This window comes from Mangifera indica, chromosome 17 (genome assembly GCF_011075055.1).
Source record: "Mangifera indica cultivar Alphonso chromosome 17, CATAS_Mindica_2.1, whole genome shotgun sequence".
NCBI lineage: Eukaryota > Viridiplantae > Streptophyta > Magnoliopsida > Sapindales > Anacardiaceae > Mangifera > Mangifera indica.
This window is the reverse complement of record NC_058153.1, coordinates 13,043,598-13,069,712: the sequence shown is the minus strand read 5'-3', so window position 1 is coordinate 13,069,712 and position 26,115 is coordinate 13,043,598. Positions and strand designations below refer to the sequence as shown.

The following is a 26,115-nucleotide window of genomic DNA, read 5'->3' as shown; positions in this document are numbered from 1 at the left end:
CTAATTAGCTTCTCATTCCCAGAATTTCAACTACTTGTTTTTTTTTTTTTGGTTGTGAATTTATGATATAATTAGACATTTAAAAATAAATATATGAAACAATTTTAATTTTGTGAAATTGTTTGACTATTTCAAGGTTGAGTAGCTTGGAGAGCCTAGATTTAAGTTCCAACAATTTCAATAATAGCATCTTATCATCTTTGGGTGGTCTTTCTTCGTTACAATCTTTGGTTCTAGCAGATGTTGGATTGAAGGGAAGTGTTGATGTTGAAGGTAAGTATGATATAATTTATCATGTCTTTTTAGCATCAATTATTTAATTAATTATATTTCAATTATCACTAGGATTATATTCTTTGAAAAACTTAGAGGAGCTGGACATGGGGGAGAATAACATTGACCAATTTGTCAACTCCAAAGGTAAAACCATTAAACACAATTCTTGAAGTTAATATTAATTCCTTTCATGAAAGAAAAGAATGTGTTTAATAAATTTTTAAACTCCTACTAGTTAAAAAAATATATATAATTTTATTTTTTTTGTAATTTGCAATATATGAGAATGAGTTTTAATCTTATTTATTAAGTGAATTAAACGTCACTAAACAATAAATCATTTTTAAAGTTTAAGTCTTGGTATTAAATTGAAATTTAATACTTATGAATTTAATATCTTAATTTGCAGATCATAAAGGCTTGAAGAAGTTGAATGTCCTCTATCTAAATGAAATTGAAACCACTAATACAAGTGTTTTTTTACAATCAACATTAAATTCATTTCCATCTTTGAGGACTCTCGACCTTTCAGAAAATATTTTTAATAGAACAGTAATTGTTTGAGGTAAGAAATAAATTTAAAGTTATAATGCTAACACAAAATAGTTGTCAATTTATCAATTACTAATTACCTAGCATCATTTTAAATATGTTTCACTGTTTTAACAGAGTTGCACAATTTAACCAATTTAGAAGAATTGTGGCTGGATAGATCTAAGCTCCATATAAGCTTTCTACAAAATGTTGCCACTATTTCTTCACTGAAACGTTTGTCAATGTGGGATTGTGAATTCAATGGATTCTCATATGATCAAGGTAAATTCAAGATTAGTTTTATTTATATATTAATTCATATATCACACAAGTTCAAGTTAGATATTAATTTTTTTTTTGAATTTGTGGATGAAACACCTTCTATTGTTGTTATTGATGAATGAGTTATCAAAAAAACTCTTATGCATATAGAAAATTTTAGATTCCGGTTAGATATAAAAATGAAATGTTTCTTAAAATGAGATCAAATATTAATTTGTATACATATAGAAAAATTATTTTTCTTTTTCTGAAAATACTGTAGATATGTAGTTCCAAAAATGAGATTAAATAGTTATATTTTAATTGATCAGGCTTTTACTATTCAAGTCCGCCTCGTTAAGTATTTAAAAATATAAAAATGTTTATTATAACAAAATTAAGTGTATAAACTTTTGAATAGATAATTAGATATGTAAATGATGTGTTATCATGTGAATAAGTAATTTTTAATTAAAAATAAAATAATATTTAATCACATAATGACACATTATTTGTATACTCGATCATATATTTAAAAATGTATACATATAAGATTGCTCGTGTTTAGTATTATTACATATACACACACATATATAATTAAATATATAAATGAAATGTTATTATGTGATTGAATGATTATGAATTAAAAATAAAGTAATATATAATTATATAATAACACATTACTAATGTATTAAAAGTATATATACATACCATTGCTTAAATATTTATTATAATAAAATTATGTACATACACTTTTGAGTGTATAATTAGATACATATATGATGTATCATCATGTAAATTAGTAATTTCAAATTAAAAAAAAGTAAAATCTAATTATATGATAACATATTATTTTTATATCCAATCGTATATTAAAAAATGTGTGGAAATAAGATTGATCATGTCTAGAATTATTATTATATATATAAAAGTAGAATGTGCAGTTAAGCTTAATAAAATTATATTTTATTAAATTTCTATATTTCAAACAATAAAGTTCACAAACATTTATGTCAATATTTGCAGGTCCAATCGCTTTCAAAAAGTTGGAAAGTTTGATCATGACTCATACCACTCTCAACAATAGCTTTTCTAAAATCTTTAGACCAATAACTTCACTTAAACAATTATTACTGTCTGGTTGTGGACTCAATGACACATTATATGATCAAGGTTAGTAATTTGCTCATAATTTTCTCTATTCCCCCATTTGATATTTGATTTTAATTAGAAGCTCAAGTTAAACCTTTTATATATATAAATATATTAAAAACATATAAAATATTTTTTAAGTTGGAGATCACTTTCCTACTTTTGATTATTTGAGACGTTGAAAGGTTTGAGCTACTATTTTCCTTTCTCTTAGCGTAAAATATATTGTATTTCAATAATTAGTATATAGAATTTATCCGAAGCCATCAATTCTATTTATGTTATAAAGATAAAATTTAAATAACAAATAAGTATATGAAATTCATGTCTTAAAATAAATTGCTACAACAGATGAGATATTTTTAAATATAATAAATGTTCATCACAAGATAAAAGTAAATGAAATTTAATATTTGGTCAGTCAAATAAATACTTTTGCAATAAACAAAGGCCAAAAAAAGCTTTTTCTCACCCAAGATTTAGTTTATTGTTAAAGTTCCACCCACTAATATTGAAAAATCTATATATCCACCTATCATCCAATTCTATAAATTTAATTATAAATTATCGATGTACCATTTATTACTATAGTAACAAAAATACCCTCTTCTCATTTCTAAAACAAAAAAAAAAGATCAAATCTATTATTAATATTGGATGATGTCTCTCAAATCTCACCTCACCTCTACCGTTACCCACTCTGCTTCCCTCACTCTCTTTTCCTCTCAAACTGTCTCAACACTTTGTTATTAATATTTCCTTCTTCAAAGACATCGTTTCCTACTCTTCGTTTCGCTCTAATGGTTGCATCACTTGAAGTCCTATACTCGTTTGGTACATTTTGTTCAGTTATCATTTCTTGATAAATTGTTTGTCGAGTCAGGTGGCAATGATGGTATAGTTAAATATTGGGATGTTGCTAGTAAGATGATGGTATAGATAAATTACCTATTCTCAGTTCTTTTTGTGTACCCAACATATCTCCACTTTACCAGATCTATGATCATCACTCCAGTGTTAAAGTAACAAGGTCATCTTTCATAAAAAGTAGTAGAAAATCTTTTGTCAATTGAGGGAAAGTGGATCTCACTAGGTTTTCCAAATTGGTTTCTAAGACCAAAAAGTGAAAAAAAAAAAATACTCTTTGGACACATTCATCACCATTGCGAAATACCAAAGCTTTTCATAATAAAGAAGGAACAGATGGGAGGATTTAATGGCTTCAGTGGGAGACAACTGAAAAGAAATAAGGTTAATTAATTACTGACCCTACATCTTTAAAAAAAAATGAATATAATAATAATATAATTTGTAATATATATTAAAATTCTATATTACCCTTATATTTGATAGAATATATACACATTGGCAATCAATGAGTAGGTATTTGAGTTTTTTAGTTAATGGATAAAATTTACCAATAGACTGCACCTTAGGTGGGAATAAGTTTTTTGGCCATCAATTAAAAAAGAAATATTATCTACATGCTTCTTGCATTAACTTAAAATTCACTTCTATTAATAAATTATACTTAAATGAAAAGGTGACAAAAAATATAATAAACCATGTTTACTATAATAATAAAATATTTAAAGAATTTATATTAAGTATTAAGAGATCACTTGTATTTAAGATAATAAACAGTAAAAAAAATTAAAATCACTAAAAGTTAGATTTATTAATATTTTTTGTAAATTTTTAAATTATTTATCATATCATAATAAAATGACATGTTTTATTACAGGTGTGTGTGAGATGGTTCATTTGCAAGAGTTGCATATTGACTACAATAATTTACGGGGTAGCTTACCATCATGTCTTGCAAATTTGACTTCACTTCAACAATTATATATCTCTTCGAATCAAATAACTGGAAACATCTCTCCCCTTAAGGATCTTGCATCCATCAAAGTTCTTCACATTTCAGACAATCTCCTTCAAATACCAATTTCGCTTAATTCATTTTTTAACCTTTCAAACCTCAAAGATTTTGAGAGTGAAAATAACCAATTATATGTGGAGACCATGTCAGATTCCTTGATCCCAAAGTTTCAATTAAATTCCATAACGTTGTCTGGTTATGGAAATGTTGGCACTTATCCCAAATTTCTTTATCATCAACACAACTTGCAAGAAGTTCACCTCTCCCATATTAACTTAGGTGGAAATTTTTCTTATTGGTTATTGTATAACAATACCCAATTGGAAACACTTCATCTACATAATAATTCTCTTTCAGGAACTTTTCAAGTGCCATTTGAGGCCAATTTGAATTTAAGAGCATTACATGTCTCCTTCAATTTCTTTCATGGTCAAATTCCAATAGATATTGGTGCAAAACTACCAAACCTAATTTATTTAAACATGTCTAGAAATGGTTTCAGTGGTAGTATTCCATCTTCTTTTGGTGGTATGAAGTCATTGAAAATTTTGGACTTATCTAACAATAGATTGTCCAGTAGAATACCTGAACACTTAGTCATGGGTTGTTTCTCACTAGAAGTACTTATGCTATCAAATAACGATTTGCAAGGTCAAATCTTTTCCAATAATTTGAACATGACGAGATTGTTGTTGTTACACTTGGGTGGAAATCGTTTTAGTGGAAAGATTTCAAAAAGCTTGTTAAACTGCTCTTTATTAGAAATACTATATCTCAATGATAACCATTTCTCAGGCGAGATCCCAAGATGGTTTGGAAATCGATTAAATTTATATGATATAGTGATGCCTAATAATCAATTTGAAGGTCCACTTCCGAAGGAACTTTGCCAATCTGGATCTCTTGAAATTTTAGACCTTTCAGATAATAATATCTCTGGAAGTTTACCATCCTGTTTTGGTAGTGCAGGTATCAAACAAATTCACTTGTCAGGAAATAAATTACAAGGACAACTAAAAGATGCTTTCTACATTAATAGTTCCTCCTTGGTGGTTTTAGATCTTAGCTATAACCACTTAGAAGGAAACATTCCAAATTGGATTGGGAAACTCCCTTCTTTAGGTTACTTGATCTTAAGTAACAACAACCTTGAAGGTGAATTACCTATTCAATTGTGCAATTTGGGAGAGCTACGCTTGATAGATCTTTCGAAAAATAATCTTCATGGTAAAATTCCTTCTTGTTTACATTTTACTGCCCTCTTTGAAGGAAATGGGAATGATGAAACTTTAAATGTTGGCTTTGAGGATATAATTCAATATATTTATGGAGATGAGACTTCTGAAGCAAATATGAATGATGAGCTTCCAAGAGGAAGTGAAGAACCTATAAAAATTATTACAAAAAATATATCATGCTCTTATAAAGGAAAAATCCTCAAATCTATGTCTGGAATTGATATGTCATGCAATAAATTGTCCGGTGGAATTCCTCGTACAATAGGAAATCTTACCAGGATTCGTACTCTTAATCTCTCTAATAATAATTTGATAGGATCAATTCCAGTGACATTCTCAAATCTCAAACAAATTGAGAGCTTGGATCTTTCCCATAATAATTTGAGTGGAGAAATTCCTGCTGAACTAGTAGAGATATATACTTTGTCTGTATTCAGTGTAGCATACAATAATTTATCGGGCAAAACACCTGCAAGAATTAAACAATTTGCAACATTTGAGGAGAGTAGCTATGAAGGGAATAAATTTCTTTGTGGATTGCCATTAAATAGAAGTTGTAACCCATTGGAATCACCATCATTGGCACCGAAAGTTTCATCAGGTAATGAAGAAGATAATAGTGATTTTATTGAAATGGACATCTTCTATATAAGTTTTGTGGTGACGTATATAATTGTGCTTTTAGCAATTGCTATAATTTTGTATGTGAATCCATATTGGCGACGGTCTTGGTTTTATCTTGTGGAGGTGTGGATGTTCTCTTGCTACTACTTTGTTATTGACCATCTCACAAAACTTTGTCGTTAAGTTGTATTGTAATATTATATATGTAAACTTTGTTCTCCGGCTGAAAACGTTTTTTTCTATCTGTTATTGGAAGGTGAAGTAGTTATTTTGAAATCTGTAAAGTTGAAGGCAAGTGAAAGAGCTGTTGTTAAACTCTGCTAAAATCTTATTAGTTGGCAATCTTCAATGCATATTTTAAAGACCTATAACATGAGGAAAATAAGCTACTAATTAAGCCAAGATTTTGTTTTTTAAAATGTTGAAGTGTCCTAACAACTAGTCATTTTATATGAGAGGATAAATTAATAAATTAAATGCAAATGTGAAAATGAGAAAGTGGTAACTGGTGGATTCATATTCATTTGAAGTAAGCTCCAAAACCACTTGCTACTTCAAGTGCCTTCTCATTGTAACAAAAAATGATCGAAATGCCTTCTCATTTAAATTATTAATTTATTGTAGTAATCAAATGATTTGATGTTAATTACAGAGCTTCTCCTATTGTTACATTTGTTAACGTAATTTATTATTAATTATGTTAATTACATTTAAGACTAAATCAATAGTTGAATATCATCATATACAGAATACAAAACCCTTAATAAACGAATTTTTTTTTTAAATTTTAATAAACATAATAATAATACACAAACTAAATTGATGGACATAAAAGTATCAAAACCCTAACATACCCAAACTTTTAGCACTCAGAATTGGTAACAACAATCCCATGTAAAGAATGAATTTTTTTTCTTTTAAATGAATAGAATAATAATAGACATCAAAACACAACAAATTACGAACGAATCATACTGAAAATTTTTCCCACGCTATCAAAGATGTTGTCGCCGTCATCTTAGCCGTGATCGTAAACAGTTCACCGATTGTTTAGGAATGGAAAGGAAGATGAAAGACCAAATGACTTCCTTTCCTTATTTTCAATTATGGTGCATTAAAGATGGCCGGCGTTGATGTGAAGCAATTCCTTTTGTCAAAATAATACCAGCCGTTGGATGTCAAGCATTAAAGACGGCTGCATGGACTGCAAATGGGTCAGTGTTTGTGCCGCATTTCGCTCTGCCGTCAGACACAAAGGTGATAACGTATAAAATAGCTAAGGTTAGATTTGAATCTAGCTATTTTGAGTTTAGCTCAGTTGAGTCTGAAATGAGTTGATTTTAGATAAGTTTGAGCTCAAATTATTTGTTATATTTTTTAATTAAAATTTTTTATACAAAATGATGTCGTTTTAATAACAAAAAATAAACGGAACAAATTTCAAATCAAATTCGAGCTGGCCTTAACTGAGTTCGGTCAAGCTCGAGCTCAAACTCGAACAAACTATATATAAACCGAACTGAATTTGAGCTCAAGTAAGTTTGAGTTCGATTCAGCTCAAATCTAACCCTAAAAATAACTATTAATTTATTATTCATGTCACTAATAATTTATGTCAATTTTAACTATTAATGAGTAGAAATTTTGATTTTACAACATTAACCTAATTTAATAAACTAAAATTTGTTATTTTAATTTTTAAGTTTAAACTAAAATTTAATAAAATATAATTCTTTTACCATATATATATATATAAAAGACAAAGTTAAAAGAGTCCTCTAAATTAATAATTGGAATTAAATAAATCCGTCTAATATGTTAGCTATAGCTGAACTTGGAAACTTGGGATACGTTTACAATATCTTTTTTAAAAAAGTTGATAGTCCTTTGAGTAGGTAGCCAGAGTATTTGACATATTAAATACATTCAATGTTGATTTTGTAATAGAAAATGAATCAAAAATGTATTTTATATTTATGTTTAAGTTTTTCTTAAAATAAATAAGTTTTTTAAGAAAATGTATTACTTTGAAAATTTATCTTTTGAGTTCCACACGTTTTGAATTCATCATAATCACCACTAGACAACATATATTGCAAAGTAAAAGAGGAAATATATGTACTTGCAATGTTCTAACAACTCTTTTAGTGTTTGTTTCAAACTTATTATTTGCAAAAATTCTAACTATATTGAAATACGATATTTTCAACTTCTTATATTCATTTAATAATAATTACTTGCTTTCAAGTCTCAATGAATGATAGTTAGTTTTGAGTATTTTTGAACATATAAATCTCCTTGAATCATATATCAAGGTTTAGACAACACTTAACTTGACTGCAGTTTTTAAACCATTGCTTAATTAAAATAATATAAACTATGGTCTTAATATTGTTGCATTAGAAAATTCACAATAAACAACGGTTACAAAAAAATTGTAGCATTACAAGATATAAAACAACAGATTTAATAATGTTGTATTAAATTAATAATAAGCAACTGTTGTAAAAAAACTGTAACATTATAAAATATAAAACAACGGATTCAACAGTGTTATATTAATAAATTAACAATAAGTCGCGGTTGCAAAAAAACCCATAACATTACTAAATATAAAACAATGAATTTATATCACCATTGTTATATATCAAAATTTTAGCTACTGTTTAATTAGATATTAAATATTATGGTGTATCAAAATTATGATCATCAATTTGTAACCAAAAATTTGAGCTACAAATTTAAAGTATTGATTCAAACCATGAATTCAAATTGAACCAAACCATAAATTCAAACTATCGACTTCGAATAATAAATTTGAGCCAAACTATGCCACGGATTCAAGCAATTAATTTGAGCCATAAATTGAAGTCAAATTCTAATTGAACTGAGTCAAATTCGAGTTAAACTATTTTCTATTTAAGCCAAACAACATCATTTTCGATTAAAAGAATTAAAATAATTAAAAAAGTGTGAAACATTGTTGTTTCACTCCCATATGCAAAAATAAATTATCAATTTCAATACTTTTCCAAACAATAACAAAAGTGGAAAAACTTTTGTTATTTCAATACTTTTCCAAACAATAATTAATTATTTTAATAATTAATTATTTATACACTGATTAAAAATAAATAAATTTATTAGGGCTCTTGGCAAAACTTTCGGCTTACAGTATTTTCGCGCTCCGGCTTGAATATTAAGTGTTCAAGCCCTAAGCCCAATAAGGCCCATTATATATTAAGGCTACACCTATTGCTGATATAAGGTTAATTATACAAAGTAAAAGACTGCAACACCCTGTTTTCCAAACAATTCATTTGTATATAATGCCTAAATTCCATATTCTTTAAGATTCAATTCCCAATCCGCCGGCCATCCACACCCAACTGTCCATTGTTCGTCGACGCCGAACGTTTTGAAGAAAATGAGCTGCGCTTGGGGCTATCGGGAGGTGGTCGGCGGTCGTGGTGGCAAAAGTGAGATAGCCAAGAGCAGTGGGAGGAGAGGCCTTTCGGAGACGGAGGTTGACTTGAAGTTTCATTTGTTAACGAAAGAGTCATCGTAGTCGATTGTGATTGATGTTGATGTTGTGGAGAAGATAAAGGAGAAGACTAATCTTTCAAAGCCACCGGCGAAGTAAGTTCTTCTGCTGTGTTCATGTTTACACTGGTTAAATTGAAATCTTGAAAAAATTATTACTTAAAACTTCAAAATGATCCATAAATTACATAGATCTGGACGATCAGATAAGTTATTAACATTATAGTGAAGATTTTAACTTCAGATTTGGAGTCCTACTGTGTTCATCTTTATACATTAGAAGATCTGTTCCTCCAAAATTGCTAGTTACGTCGTGCTCAAACTAGACAATTTTTTTTTTTAATTTCTATATATGTTAATGGTTTCTTTCGTAATTGAATTTCTTTTGTTACTTTTCCGTGTATTAGAGATATGTGAGTTCTCTTGTTAATTGATTTTACTTCTCATATCAATCAACATTTAATGAAATTTGTCACTGTAATTGCTGCTATCTTTCCACTGTCAGTTGATTTTTTCTGTATCGGCCACTGATGAGTTGTCTTCAACATTTTTTTTTATGTTTTTAATTTTGTTATATGATAATTATGTCAGCCTTTTTAAAACGCCTTCCTCCATTGTTGCCGTTGCATGTAATTGACTTGTAGTTAATCTCTAATATTGTTGTTTGTGACTACTTTTGTTCTATTGCCATTGTTGTTTCTGAAATCCAGTTACTGTCACTGACCACCATTTTTCCATAAGAAGTTTAATATAGCCTTGTTGTCAATGAAATTTAAGTAATGTCTATTGAGTAAGGAATTTTGGCAGGTGAAGAGGCTTACTGACAAAAAGAACTGAAGTTTCAAGTGAAGTGAAATATAGATGATTTGGCAGTCACTTATGTATATTTAGTATATGAAATTGTGAAGATATTAAAATAACTGTGTTACCCTAGAAATTCTGTGAAATAAATTATTCTGTTTACAATCATGACTCTGTTTCCACATATGTGGAATTTCATTTTAGGTGCATACCAATAAGTGAATCTTTGATTGATTCAGTTCTTGAATATCCTGGTTGGTGTCTTTATCTACTTTTGTACATGGTTGGGTGTGCGTGTGTGTTGTTTGATGGTTAATAAATGGAGAACCATTTTAGATTATACCTATGAAATATTTCTTTAATGTCATTTGAATTTAGTTTTGAGAATGCTTGTTGTGATAGGAGGATAATGCATAACTGGAGCAGGCTTTTGCTATGTCCATGAATATTTTTGGATACGATGTTTCTGTGGTTGACGCTGATATGCCAGATGCAACTAATGAAGACTAGGAGTTGGCATTGGGTAGGCTCTTTGGTTGTGCCCCTTTGTTATGTGTTTCTATACAAAGTATCATGGTAATAAATGCTTAATGGCTTACTTCTGGGATTGACAAAATTTCACCCGAATGTCAAAACGCTTTCTACAGTGAACTGGGGCATTTAAAGCAGCATCTTGATTGGCAACTGCCACTCCTGCTTATGCATTGTGCCATGGTTTGGTTGGCAAGTGAGTGATTTGATGCATTTATAATAGCACCATCCTAGTGTGTTTAATTCATTTTTAATTGACTTTGAATATATTATATTTAGCTGTTATTTGACAAACCAGGTTGCAAGGGTTAGTTCACTTCTAGGTGCTTCAATCGCATGAAACAATGAAAGGTAATGATGTTATTTTCTTTAGAAGTTAGAACCATCTTTGCAATTTAACTTGTATTTACTAATGGAAAATTGTAATGTAATTGTTTTTTTTTTTTAAATTTTGTTAATTGTTGCAGTGGAATTTGACCATGGTGAATCATATGTATGAATTGTTAGTTCAGATAGAAGGTGGGTTGTAGTTTTTATACTCTAATATTATGGTAAATGTTATTTGCTTCTTTTTTTTTTTTTTGGTGACATGTGAACACATAGTGGTCTGTTAATTTATATTCTAATATTTGGTTAAATAATAAATTAATTGATTATTTTCCTTTTTGTGTAAGAATGGTGATCAGTGATGGTAGAAAAAAGAGTGGACATTTAACTTCAGGATTGTTAAGGAGGCATGTGATTTAGAGGTCTTTTGAAGATGTTTTTCATCAAATTAACATCATCTGAGACTCCCTAAATATGGTAGCGAAGCACCTTCTTCTCCTTTGCATAAGCAAATTTAGCTCTGATTGCCTCAACATTATAAAAACCAATCCAAATTGTTCCTTTTGTCCAGTAATTCACCACATAAGTTGAGTTGTACTTGACATGAACATCAGGACCATATTGCTCAATATAATTCTTGATTTCCCTACATGTTACTGCTCCATTTGGCAATCTAATGGCAGGTCCCTTTGCTGCTGCACAAATACCATTCTCCATAGGGTTCTTTAGTGGCCATGTATAGCCAAATAGAGTCAAACTCAAAACCATTTTATTAGCTGATAATCCTCCATTAATCCATTCTCTTATACAGAGCTGCACGGACACATGTAAAGTTATCAAATAGAGGTTGAATATAAACCTGAGCCAATTCAAGTGTTGTTGTATGCTCTCTACAGAGTAATGGGCCCGGAAGGCAGCGTTGGTGTATGTTTAACTCTTGCTGTCAAGAGGAGTTGGGACTAATTAGAGACTGCCGCCTCTAAAATGATAGCAGCTCTCCACTCTTGAAACAGAACTCCTATATTGAACACCTCAGAGCCTGAAAATGGATAATGCCAATCAAAGTCAAGGCCATGAAACGTAAAGTCTGGCTAATCCTATCGAGGAATCAATTAAGGATATTCGTTGCAAAAAGTCACTTACCATAAAAGAAGTTGCTGATTTATTTGCATCTTTACCCCCAATAGATAGCAGTGTAGTGAGTGATGACAGTGTGTGTGAATGTGGAGAAAATTTCTGCATCAGTCGGTGATACTAAGAGCTGGTAGGAGCATAGCCACAGATAAGGTGAGTGAAGAGAGAAGAATTAATCGCCGAAATGGGAAGTTCATTGTCTGTTGAATGCAAATAATAACCAGCCCTGATCCAATTAGTTGCGCCATAGAAGATTAGAAGAAAATACAGAAAACAATGGTGATAATCTTGGACTTCATTTGAAGGTGCTTAAATTGCGCCACTTGTTATCTATCAGGGTCTTTGCTTACCTCATACGCCTTGCAATTGCTTTCATATCGTCCAGAGTGGTGTCAACATTCCAATAACCAGATAACATGACGGAATTTAATTGGAATATAACATGGCTTCCACATATAATCGGGTATCTTCATCCTTTAAATTAAATCTGAGGTTTGAAAGGTTGAATAATAAATTGAGTGAAAGTGGGGTTTAAAAGTAAACATTTGAGATGTAAAGGACATTGATATACTCTTGATGATCCATTAGTGGAGATGAAAAGACGTTTATGATATTTTGATTCAAATTAAGAAATATTTAATTGTTAAAGTGAAGTCAAATTTGCAAAACATGAACCCCATAAATCATTAGAGCCAATATGCAACTCTTCCAAATGCATCATCTCACACAAGCTTTAAATAAAACATGTCTTTTATTATGAAGAAATAGAATTTAGAAAATTTTACATAAAGCATTAGTGAACTAAATTTCTAGCAATTTTAATATGTTTCTCTTTGTCATTACTTATTATTTCAATTTCAACTTCTTCGATATCATTTCACCAAAGTTTGTTGGAATTTGACCATCGAAGAAATTAACAGAGATATCTAGTGTTATTAAATTCATATGAGAGTAAAATGGCGGCAAGAATTCAAGCCGAAATCAAGTTTGGCCCTCGAGTTAGAGTATATATATATCAAACATAAATATGACTCCTAGTTAAAGTAAATGATCTTTGGAACAAATAAAACGTAAATTGTGACACTTGGATCATACAAGTTCCATGAATAAAAGCAACACACATTCCTATACATATTAATATTATCCTTATCACTAAAATGATAACTATTCAACCTGGATTCATGTTAGTAGAGTTTAATATATAAACCATATCAATAACAGCCAACATGATCGTAAAGGGTAACAAAACTGTTAGAACATTAAAATTTCTAAGGTGAAGGTTTGAGTTCAAATTTCTATCATACTTATGAAACCTTAACTTACCTAGTACAGTGATTATGAGTTCGGTCATTATGCCTCGGGGTGGGGTTTCAAGTGAATAATTTGCTTCAAATATATATAGTCATACAATGTTTCAAATAATATTGGAAAAATAAATAAATCAATGAGTAAAATTAGTAAAATTTCAACTTTTATATTTGTTTTTGGCTAGCGAAACTCTGAGGTCTTACAGATTGGAAGTTGATTATGAGCATCAAACCATGGGTCTGATGCTCATATTTCTTTTATAGGAATGCCATATAATTTCGTATCCATGCTTGCTTTCAAAAAAATTATACGTATAAAACAATATAAACAAAATACTAAACCTTTCCTTCTTTATGGTACAATATTCTTGCGAATGCTTGATCCTCATTTTATATTTTATTCTGGATCATCTCTAATAAAAAAATATAGCTTCATGAACTTTAGCTCTTGGCAAATTAAAATTTCCAAGAGAAGGCCAAGTCAAGGGGACCCAACCCAATTAGAGAGTATGTTAATATCACAGGATGAGAAGGGTGATGAAATCACAACCGTCTGATCTATCTAATGTGGAAACAAAATTGAAATAAAGCCCGCTTTCTCAACTATGTTTGGTCTAAATAAACGAAGACTAAAGAAGTCTTAGACATTAAAGAGAACAACATGGAGAAAGCAAAGTTAAAAAGAGAGAAGAAGAATTGAGCCAACAATTTGTTTGAAATCAAACCCTTCCAAAATTCTCCAATAGACAAAAAAATCTTAAACCCCTCTCTAAAATTCTTCTCTCTCCAATACCCAGATCTTGTTTTCCCATGATTTCATCAAATTTTGCATCTTTTTGATTCATTTCATTTCCTCTGTTTCCTCTGTATTTCAAGTTCAGGTTCCGTTCATGTTCTTGTAGTATTCTTCATTTGTTTTATTTGAAATCTCTCCTTTATTTAATAGGTAAAATTTTCTCCAAAGTTTCCTGGAAGCTTAAAAAATATCCTCTGCTTTCTGTGTTTTTGGTCCAATAATCCCTCAAATTTGTGTTCAAATCAAATTTTTTGGTTTGTTGACTGCGTAAATTTGTAAAATTTGGTTGAAAAAGCCAAGAATCTGATATGGGAATTCCAAAGGATCCAGTGAAGTTCAATGTTGGCAGTAGAATATTTGAAACAACTGCAGCAACTTTGGCAAATGCAAGACAAAACTCTTTTATTGGTGCATTATTTGATGAAAACTAGGACTTAAACTCATAATTCAATAACAATTCTAATGAAGCTTTCTTCATTGATAGAAACCCCAACTGCTTTTCAGTTCTTCTTAATTAATATAAGTGAGTGATATAAAGTCTTGCATTTAATAAAATCAATATAAGTGAGCAGTATAAAAGGTGTTGGAGACTAAAGTCTCACATTTAATAAAATTGTGTAATATGAATTTTGATTTTCACACTTATAGACCCAATAAATAAAATTGTGTAATATGAATTTTGAGTTTCACACTTATAAACTCAGTATATTCTAACATGCAAAATGAAAGGAATATAGATCAGATTAGGCTTTGTCATCCCTTTTTATCCAATATTTTTTTCATTCCTCCATGAATTTCTAATCTACTTATGTATCTTGCTAATTAATTTTCTTTAATATTGTATAATAGTCCGTTATAATGAAAGAATAATAGTAACTTTCATGTGTACTTAAAAGAAAACTAAATTAAGAGACAATTGACAACATGATGTCTTTCATTTGAAACTTGAAAATGAAATGTACATTGGTGGTTAATGAGTTGTCATTTTATGCAAATTTAGTTTTCAACAGCTGCTTTACTGATGATGCCCCGGAAGAAGAAAATTACAAAGGGTATGTAGCAGGAGTAGTTGATCAACTACAAGAACACTTTCCAGATGCCCAATTCTTAATGTTCAATTTCCGTGAAGAAAAGGCCAAAAGTCTCATAGCCGAGGTCTTTGCTGAGTGTGATATAACCATAATGGACTACCCTCAGCATTATGAGGGTTGTCCATTGCTTACACTGGAGGTCATCCAGCATTTTCTGAGATCTACCGAAAGTTGGCTCTCACTTGGGCAGCAAAATGTGCTGATAATGCATTGTAAGCGCAGTGGTTGGCTAGTTTTGGCTTTAATGCTGGCTGCACTCTTGATTTATATGAAGCAATAATAAGTTATTAATTATTAATTACAATTTTTGGCTAATTGATTGAAATTTTGATTCCAAAAATCAAAATATAATTTTAAATATCTAATAACATCACTAAGGAAGCATCTTGCATTATTTTTCAATAAATTTTTAAATAAAAATTGATAATAAAAAATAAAATTGATAATAAAAGGTTATGTAAAAATATGGGTGGATTACTTGCTTTTGTAGAGATGATACTTGAAAATAATTAATTAAAATGGTGGAACATTAATTTTCAAATTCCATATGGGAGATGCAATATGATATTTTTTTGCAAACTTACATATTGTCCCTATTATTATTATTATTAAGGAAAATATTTTCATTATTATTAATGCTTGTTGAAAAAAGATTTATTGAGTAGATTAAAGAAATGGGCATCCTTATTCCAAACACACAAAGTCTTGGTAAGCATTGGTTAATGGTTGTTAAGATGATGAAGCCTTTTTGGAATTTCAAATTTTTAATTTACAAGTCTAGGCGTTGGTTGTTAATAGACTTGGAAAATTAAGATTATTTAAACTTTAGAGAGTTACATTAACTTAAAAGTCTATGAAACAACAAAACATGCATATAAAATGTACAAACTTCCAATAAATAAAAAAGTGTTGAAGTTATTTTCATGAATATTATAGTGAAACACCCATGAGATGTTTCTATACAAAAATAAAAATTAAATTAATCTTAAATAAAAATAACTTGTATAGTTGTCAACCAATTACATCAACTGGAAAAATAAGATAACTCACAAGTCTAGGCATTGGTTGTTGATAGACTTGGAAATTTAAGATTATTTAAATTTTAGAGAGTTACATTAGCTTAAAAGTCTATGAAATAACGACAAAACATATATAAAAAATGTACAAACTTTCAATAAATAAAAAAGTGTTGACGTTATTTTCATGAATATTATAGGGAAGCACCCATGAGATGTTTCTATAAAAAAATAAAAATTAAATTAATCTTCAATAAAAATAACTTGTTTAGTTATCAACCAATTACATCAACTTGGAAAATAAGATAACTCACAAGTCTAGGCATTAGTTGTTGATAGACTTGGAATATTTAAAATATTTAAACTTTAGAGAGTTACATTGACTTAAAAGTCTATGAAACAACCACAAAACATGAATAGAAAATATACAAACTTCCAATAAATAAAAAAGTGTTCAAGTTATTTTCATGAATATTATAGTGAAGGCCCCATGAAATGTTTCTATAAAAAAAATAAAAATTAAGTTAATCTTAAATAAAAATAATTTGTGTAGTTATCAACCAATTACATCAACTTGAAAAATAAAGTTACGTTCACAACATTACAAAAAAAAAGTTGGAGAGTTGTCTAAGGCAACAAATTTTGAATTGTTTATTCATTAGTAATGAAATTAAGCCATATTTATTGAAAAGTAATATTTCCTAAATAAATAAATTATACAAACAATTTCTCAAAAATTGATGTGAAAATTATTATAAATTAATTTCGTTTGTATGCATAAAATTATTCATTTATTAGTTTTTTTAAATTTTTATCAAATGATATTAAATGTATATTTCAATGCTTGGAGACTGAGAGTTGGGTAAAGTATTAATACTTTTCAATTGGGTGGATAAAAAATTGTAAGAATCTCATTGTACTATAAATAGAGTGAAGGCAATGTGTTATGAGTCATAAGAGCTAGCATTATATTCTGATAAGAAATGGATCAAACACCTTCTATTGTTGTTATTGATTAATGAGTTATCAATGAAACTCTTATACATATAGAAAATTTTACATGCCTGTTAGATATGAAAATGAAATGTTTCCAAAAATGACATCAAATATTAATTTTTCTTTTTAGGATAATAATTTGTATACATATATTTAAATTGATCAGACTTTTACTATTCAAGTCCGCCTCATTAAGTATTTAAAAATATAAAAATGTTTATTATAACAAAATTGTGTGAATAAATAATTTGATATGTATATGATGTATCTGATTAAATAATTTTGAATTAACAATAGAATAACATTCAATCATATAACGACATATATTTATGTACTTAATCATATACTTAAAAGTGTATACTAATAGCACTGAGTATGTTTAGTAATATTATACACACACATACACATATATAAGTAAACTGTGCAGTTAAGCTTAATATATATTTATATGTTAAAAATTTAAAATGATTTTTGACATGCATATAGGTTTTATTGAATTTCTATATTTCAAACAATAAAATTCACAAATATTCATGTCAATATTAGTAGGTCCAATTGCTTTCAAAAATTTGGAAAGTGTGATTATGGACTATACTACTCTCAACAACATTTTTTCTAAAATCTTTAGACCGATAACTTTTCTCAAACAATTATCATTGTATGATTGTGGACTCAATGACACATTATATGATCAAGGTTAGTAATTTGCTCATATTCTCTCTACTCCCTCACTTCATATTTAATTATTAGACATTGAAATGTTTGAGCTACTATTTTCTCTTCTCTTTCTAATAGAAATATATTGTATTTCAATAATTAGTTTATATAATAGAGTAAGATCAAATTTAAATTAAAAAAATTCATCTTATTTTAGTTCTATTCAATAACGAATTAGTATATGAAATTAATGTATTAAAATAAATTTTTACAATGGATGAGATATATCTTAATATAATATATGTTCATCACAAGATAGAAGTAAATGAAATTTAATATTTAGTAAGTCAAAAAAAAAAACTTTCATCATAAATAAAAAAAAATTATCTACAGACTTCATGTATCAGCTAAAAAATCACTTATATTAGTAGATTACACTTAAATGAAGAGGTGACAAAAAAGAAAACGTACCATGTCTACCGTAATAAAATATTTAAACAATTTATGATAAGTATTGATCATTTTCATTTATTGATGAAATTAAAATAGTAGATAGTAAAAAAGATACTAAAATCATTGAAAATTAGATCTTTCAACAAGTTTTTAAATTATATGTCATCATAATTAAACAATGTGTTTTATTTCAGGTTTATGTGAGATGGTTCATTTACAAGTAGGGTTGGATTCGAACCGAGCCAGCTCAAGCTCGGATTGGTCAACTCGAAACAAGCTTGCCTTAGCCGAGTTCGGTCAAACTCGAGCATGAAGTCATTGCAAAATTTGGACTTATCCAATAATAACTTATCTGATGGAATACCTGAACATTTAGCCATGGGTTATTTCTCACTAGAACTACTTTCACTATCAAACAATAGTTTGCAAGGTCAAATCTTCTCCAACAATTTAAATATGACAAGATTGTTATGGTTACAATTGGGTGGAAATCATTTTAGTGGAAAGATCCCAATAAGCTTGTTGAATTGCTCCTCATTAGAAGTATTATATCTCAATGATAATCATCTCTCGGGTAAGATCCCAAGATGGTTTGGAAATCTATCATATTTGGTTGATATAGTGATGCCTAGTAATCAACTTGAAATTTTGGACCTTTCAAATAACAATATCTCTGGAAGTTTACCACCTTATTTTGGCTCTTTAAGTTTCAAACAACTTCACTTATCAAGAAATAAATTAGAGGGACATCTAAAAGATACTTTCTACATTAATAATTTTGTCTTGGTAGTCCTAGATCTTAGCTATAGCCTCCTAAAAGGGAACATTCCAAGTTGGATTGGGAAGCTCTCTTCTTTAGGTTACTTGATCTTAAGTAACAATAACCTTAAAGGTGAGTTACCTACTCAATTGTGCAATTTGGGAGAGTTATGCTTGATAGATCTTTCAAAAAACAATCTTCATGGTAAAATTCCTTCTTGCTTATATTTTATTGCCTTTCATGAAGGAAATGGGAATGATGAAATTTTAACTTCTAGCTTTGATGATGGAGGTGCTATTCTTAGTTCAGAATGGCTTCCAAGGGGAAGTGAAGAATCCATAGAAATCACAACAAAAAGTATATCATACTTTTATAAAGGAAGAATCCTTAGATTTATGTCTGGAGTTGATCTTTCATATAATAAATTGTCTGGTGAAATTCCTCATACAATTGGAAATCTTACCAGGATTCATACTCTTAATCTCTCTCATAATAATTTGACAGGATTAATCCCAACGACATTCTCAAATCTCAAACAAATTGAAAGTTTGGATCTTTCCTATAACAATCTAAGTGGAAAAATTCCCCTTGAACTAGTAGAGATATATACTTTGTCTGTTTTCAGTGTGGCATATAATAATTTGTCTAGCAAAACACCTGAAATGATTAGACAATTTGCAACATTTGAAAAGAGTAGTTATGAAGGAAATCCTTTTCTTTGTGGATTGCCATTGAACAAAAGTTGCAACCCATTGGAATCACCATCGTTGGCACCAAAAGCTTCAACAAGTGGTAAAGAAAATGATAATGATATTGTTGACATGGACATTTTCTATATAAGTTTTGCGGTGACTTATATAGTTGTGCTATTAGCAATAGCTGTAATTTTGTATATAAATCCATATTGGCGACGAACTTGGTTTTATCTTGTGAAGACATGGATGCTCTCTTGGTACTACTTTATTATTAACTATTTTAGACAATTTTGTTGTTGAATTGTATTATATATAATATTACATGTACAACAACTTTTTTTAATATTTCAATATATAGTTTTACTGTCAATTGATAATATAAATTTATTGAACCATTTAAATGAAGCTAAAAAGCTTGTACTAATTTTTAAAGTTTATTAAATCTATAAAAAAAAAATTGATGCATAAATAATTTTAGATGTCAAATTCTTATGGCATTATTATTCAAAACATAAAAATCTACTCATCACTTCCCAAGAAATGGAAGTCTATGGATATTCAATAAAAAAAACATTAATATATTTATTTGCTTACTGCTTACGACTGTTCTCTCTTATGGAAGCCTGTTCAATAAAAATTTTTAGAACGACAGTGTGTTGTTCCTCCTCAGCTATTCCACAACTATCAAAACACACCCCTTTGAGTGTTGATATTCTTAACAATAATTTTTTTCCCCTTAAAATGTGAGCTTTCTGTAGGACCTAAAAAATATATAACGCTCTTGTTTCTGACCCCACATATTGTAAAGTTCAATTATTCTAACCCTGGTCCCTTTCACCCAAGCATGATCCTATATGGAGCAGGGTGGTAAAGAATTAAAATTTCTTATTGAATATGGAATCTCACCGGAAAATATAGTGTTTACAACTCTCAATTCTTTAAAGGGGTTGTTGTTTTGAAATTCTAGCAAGGAAAATATTTCAAATATCTTATACATCTCTAAGAAAGCATCCTGTATTATTTTTCAAAATAAATTGATAATAAAAAATGAAAAGGATTAAAAAAAAGTTCATATAATTTATATGGGTAGATTACTTGCTTTTGGAATTCTAAAAAGTAATCAGTCTCTTTTTTTATTTGTTGATGAAATTGATTTACAACTAGTTCTCCATCTTTTTTTTCAGCTAATTAACAACATATTATGGAAAATTAGGTTAGTTTCACATTAATTATTTTCTAGATAAATATTTCTTTGAAAACAAACTTAAGTCTAGTTAAACTTAACTAGAAATTAGGTGGATGCTTAGAGTTAATTTCATCAAAAATAATAAGATGTAATACTAAAAAAGCAAAGAAATATTATACACTATATGTCATAAAAATATTTGATATATAAATATCATGCATATATTGAAACTTTAGAGATAGAAAGTAACACTGATATTCTTGTTTGATAATTGCATCAATTGTATATTCCATGAATGAGATATCCATCCTAAGAACATACAAATTAATTAGCATAGAAGGCAGGTAGAGTGACATATCCTCCTAAACTATAGGACAATTGTGTGCATATTAGATATAAACTAAACTAAAGTTTTGGCATTAGGTTTACAGGTTGGAGTGCCATACTTAGGAAGGAATTTACAATTACTTGAATATCTTCCAAGATTAGTCCTCGACTCATCGTGGTCCCAGTTGAGTTACTGTTGTATCATTGACTGAAAATATTTTCTCCTTGAAGATGCAATCACTATTCTCATATTCATCTCTTTTAACTGAAAAAGCAGGCTTCTTCGGAGAAGGCATGTCTGCACTTTCACCTTTGAGCATGTTATAAACTCTGAGCATGGTCGGTCTATCTATAGGGATTTCCTGAATACACAGTAAAGCTATCTGCATGCATTTCTCTAGTTTCAATGGAGAAGAAGAATCATCCAGTGATGAATCAAAAAACTTCATGCTTTCACCTTCTCTCCACAATCCATACCCCTGAAACATTGCATATTCCCATATAGATTTCAATAGACTGAGACTTTGTCTTTTAATAGTAGTATAAAAAAATGACTTACATATTCCAAAAGGTTTAGATTTTCACTGGAGCCATAATAGCATGTTGTCTTCTTGCCACTTATGATCTGCAGAAGAAGAACTCCATAGCTATAAACATCGTACTTCATGGAGTATATACCTTTTCTTACATATTCCGGAGGAACATAGCCACTGCAATTCAACATAGCAAAGAAAAGGCCATTATACAACACATGACACTTACAGAAATGTTATGGGCAAATTAATTACTTACTATGTTCCAACTATGTGGTTTGTGTTAGCTTCGCATTCATCTTTTTTGAAAGCTCGAGCCATACCAAAATCTGATATTTTGGGATTCATTTCGCTATCCAATAAAATGTTGCTGGCCTTTAGGTCTTTATGAATTATTGTAAAATTTGAGTAATCTTGCAGATATAAAAGCCCTTGGGTAATACCTTCAATGATCCGAACACGTTTTTGCCAATCTAAAATATATCGTCTATCAGAATCTGCAAATATATCCATCATTTTTTAGTCACATGCTTAGAGAATTTATTGTTATGCAGAGAAGCTATTTGAATTCAGAGAAGGATATATAGAGGACAGCAGAAAACAGAGTGGCATACCAAAGATGTAGAAATCCAAGCTTTTGTTTAGCATGTATTCATAAATCAGCATCTTTTCTTCCTTCTGGGTGCAAATTCCCAAGACTGGTACAATATTTACATGCTGAAGCCTTGCAGTAAGCTCAACTTCATTCTTGAACTCTTCAATTCCTTGATGAGAAGTTTCTGAAAGCCTCTTCACTGCTATTTCTTGTCCCCTCAGTAGCCTCCCCTGAGGGTTACAACCCACTACTCTTATAAACAAAACATACTATTAACCTAATAGTTTAAGAATATCATGCACAGCCCCATAAATGGCATCAGCTGCAACTCCGAAACCAGTACATGTAACAGTCTGTTAGTATTATTACCTTGTACACAGGTCCATATCCACCCTCGCCGAGCTTATTATCATTCGAAAAGTTATTCGTAGCTGCTTTAATGGTTGTAAAACTGAATACTTGCAGCTTACTTGCATCATTGTTGAGATTTTCAATACCTGTTACTTTGATTTTCAGTTTAGATATTGAACTCTTCATAGTACTCATAATCCCTGAAACCAGATTGAATGTAAAGCACAATTCAGTCAAACAAACAGTCCAATCCCATTATTTCGTGGTTGATTATAGCACTCATATCTAACTACAAGTTTAAGTTACCTGTTGATTTGAGTACTGTTTTTTTCCAACAGCAAATTATGGTACCAATAAGCAGCGTAAGTACAGCTATTGTAACAAGAATTATTATCAGTGAACGCGGCTTGTCCTGCTGGTCTTCAGTACTTTCCTGTTGAGCTGAAAAATATTTCTTATGTTCAGCAGAATCACAAAGTTATTAAATTTGTTTAACATTTTAATATTATGATTTAATCAGAAACACTTAGGATTGATCTTCCCACTGAAATTCCTCTTTATCTTCTCTGTTTAAGCTAATGATCAAGAAGACAACATACCAGCTGAAGAAAGCTCCCATTTGTCATCATTAGAGAGCTGGAAAACATTGTAACCAAGCAGTTCTTTCTCCATTGCATAAGAAACTTTAGCTCTTATAGCCTCCACACCATCAAAATTAATCCAATTTACTCCAACAGTGAATATATTCACGACATAAGTGTGATTATACACTGCAGCAGCTCCATAACCATAATCTTGAATGAACGATTTAACAAACTTGTAACCTATAGAACCATCTAGTGTGATACGGGGACCAGAAGCCGGTGCACCAACAACATTATCAGTTGGACTGGTAAGTGTCCAGGCGTAGCCATGGTAAGGCAAACCCAGAACAAGTTTTTGATCTTCAATTCCAATGCTCAGCCATTCATTTATACTATTATTGGTATTGAACCAACCTGAAGAACTATATAAAGCAGCATGAAACCCTGTAAAATTATCCCGTGTAGGCACATAATAGTCAAATGCTAAAACATGTATCCAATTGAGATTCTTTTTCAATGATTCTATGGGGTACATGACCGCGTCTTGAGAAGGCAAGTGATGGCTTGTGATTACTAGTAAAAGCTCTGACTTACCTGAGTTTCTTGCTTCGAAAATTATCTCATCATGCCATTCATCGAAAAGGATTCCTAAATTTGTCATGTTGATGGCTCTGTTTGGCTTCACACCAGCAAGATCTAGGCCATGGAAGCCATATAGCCTGGCTGTTTCTATGGAGAATTTGATAAAAGTCTTTCTGGAAGATGATTCGTTTATCATTGAAGAAAAGATTGAAGAGTCTTGTCCCCCACCCCATATTGATAAAAGTGGCACAACAGATGGGTTCTTGCGTTTCACAGTGGTGGCGAAATTGTAGAAGGATTGTTCAGAAGTTGAGTTAAAAAAAATATGATAAGTGGAGGAGTTTATACGAGCAAAACCGCACATAAGGTGAGTGAAAAGAGCAGAATTTATTTCAGATATGGGGAGCTCGCTGTAAGAATCCCAGTAACCACCTCTAATCCACCTTGGTGACGAGTCCCTGCAGCATGAATGGGGGAGAGAAATGAAGAGCAAGAGGAGGAAGGTGATGGTTTTGTCAGCCATTGAAGAAAGGAAGGTGCTGTTTAGCAGGAAATGTGAATGTTCATTCATCAAGCTAGGCAAAAATACAACACATCAATTGTCCTCTGATGACTTTATTGATAGATTTCGTGGGAAAATCATACACTTTCTCCTTTTCTGGACCACGAGTTGTATCGGTAAATCTATACAAGGAATTTGTGATGCTTTGATTTTTTGTACGGATACAAGTGTAACAACTTTGAATTTCAAGGGATTGACTAAGAACTTTGTTGCTTTCCAGACAGACATAGGAAACACCTTGACTCACTGTTTTTTTCTGATATTCCAGGTTTGATTATTATTCCAAATATTGGACCCTTCCCAGGGGTTTCTATTAGTCTGGTTGACTACTAATATATTTCCTCATCATCGTCTTAATGATTTATTACTATTTGCTAAATAATATCAATTGCCCAATCTCAATTAGGGTTGCGAGCCTCACTGATCAGCTCGTATTGAGCCGAATTCAACTCAATTATTGTTGATTAAGACTCAAGTTTTGTACTTAAGCCAAGGTTGAGTTTGTTGTTGTTTGACTCAACAAACTTACAAATTTGCCCCCTTCATCCTATTTTGTGTAAGATTTTAAATTGTCTAAAATTGAAAATGAACAAAAGCCACTAAAAATGGGTGATTTTATGTTGGATCAAAACTCATATTCATTGGACAGCTCTTTCCCGTTGCTTCTTTGCTTTGAAGGAGCTGAATGTCTCAATGCCTGAAAACAATTAGCTAAAAATTTTACAAATTTAGAAACTTTAAGGTCCTCTACCTCTAATCAACTTACATTAATGATAATAAAGAAGATATGAAAGAACGACAAAAAGAATACTAAGCAAGAAAAAAGAAAAACAACGAAGAATTTACAGTGATTTGACATTTAGTTATATTATCTACATCCGTTGTCAGGGTAGCCAATCAATCTACCATAAAAACAATTAGAGAATTTACAAGATGCTTACAAACCAAAGCTCTTTACCTTAACTATCATTTGTTTTATTCCTCTCTATTTTTTTTTCTATATGCTCTATCTGTTATCTAATTAGCACTCCACTTCTCTATCATTTTTGTATGCAAGCCCTACTCATAGTATATTTGACACTTGTTTTACCACTAATCGTATTTGTTTTACCATAGGTCACACTTGTATATTTGACTAGATGAACTAGCAAATAAAGTTTTAACCATTACACTTACCAAAATAATGTAATGATTAACTTAAAAAAGAAATTGAAATTTCAAAAATCAAAATAATGAATGGAAATAGAAGTTTTGACCTCATGCTTTTTTTTTTTACCACATAATTTTTTTTTTGAAATTTCAAAGATCAAAACAATGAATG

At 30.1% G+C, this 26,115-nt stretch overlaps 2 protein-coding genes and 1 long non-coding RNA gene across 8 annotated transcripts in view; all 3 read left to right on the top strand.

The window, feature by feature from the left end:
• LOC123200288 (receptor-like protein 15) overlaps positions 1–26,115 on the top strand; it is a 41,392-nt gene that overhangs the window by 938 nt on the left and 14,339 nt on the right. The gene's annotated exons all lie outside the window — the stretch shown is intronic.
• Positions 5–6,288, top strand: LOC123200573 (receptor-like protein 15). 3 transcript variants are annotated; one of them, XM_044615811.1, is made up of 6 exons: positions 5–273; positions 346–420; positions 686–841; positions 946–1,092; positions 2,098–2,244; positions 3,968–6,288. In XM_044615811.1, exons 4-6 carry the CDS (start codon positions 1,053–1,055, stop codon positions 6,148–6,150), a joined length of 2,370 nt encoding a protein of 789 aa, XP_044471746.1. In that variant the 5' UTR covers positions 5–273; positions 346–420; positions 686–841; positions 946–1,052; the 3' UTR covers positions 6,151–6,288. The 3 variants fall into 3 exon arrangements, with proteins under 3 accessions (XP_044471746.1, XP_044471749.1, XP_044471748.1); XM_044615814.1 differs by lacking the exons at positions 686–841; positions 946–1,092; XM_044615813.1 differs by lacking the exons at positions 686–841; positions 946–1,092 and having other exon boundaries at positions 5–420.
• Positions 9,240–12,657, top strand: LOC123200585. Of its 4 annotated transcripts, none has more exons than XR_006498634.1 (6): positions 9,240–9,606; positions 10,714–10,834; positions 10,959–11,038; positions 11,141–11,193; positions 11,310–11,361; positions 11,981–12,657. It is a non-coding gene; the product is annotated as an uncharacterized LOC123200585 (long non-coding RNA). The 4 variants fall into 4 exon arrangements; XR_006498633.1 differs by having other exon boundaries at positions 11,529–12,657; XR_006498632.1 differs by having other exon boundaries at positions 11,517–12,657.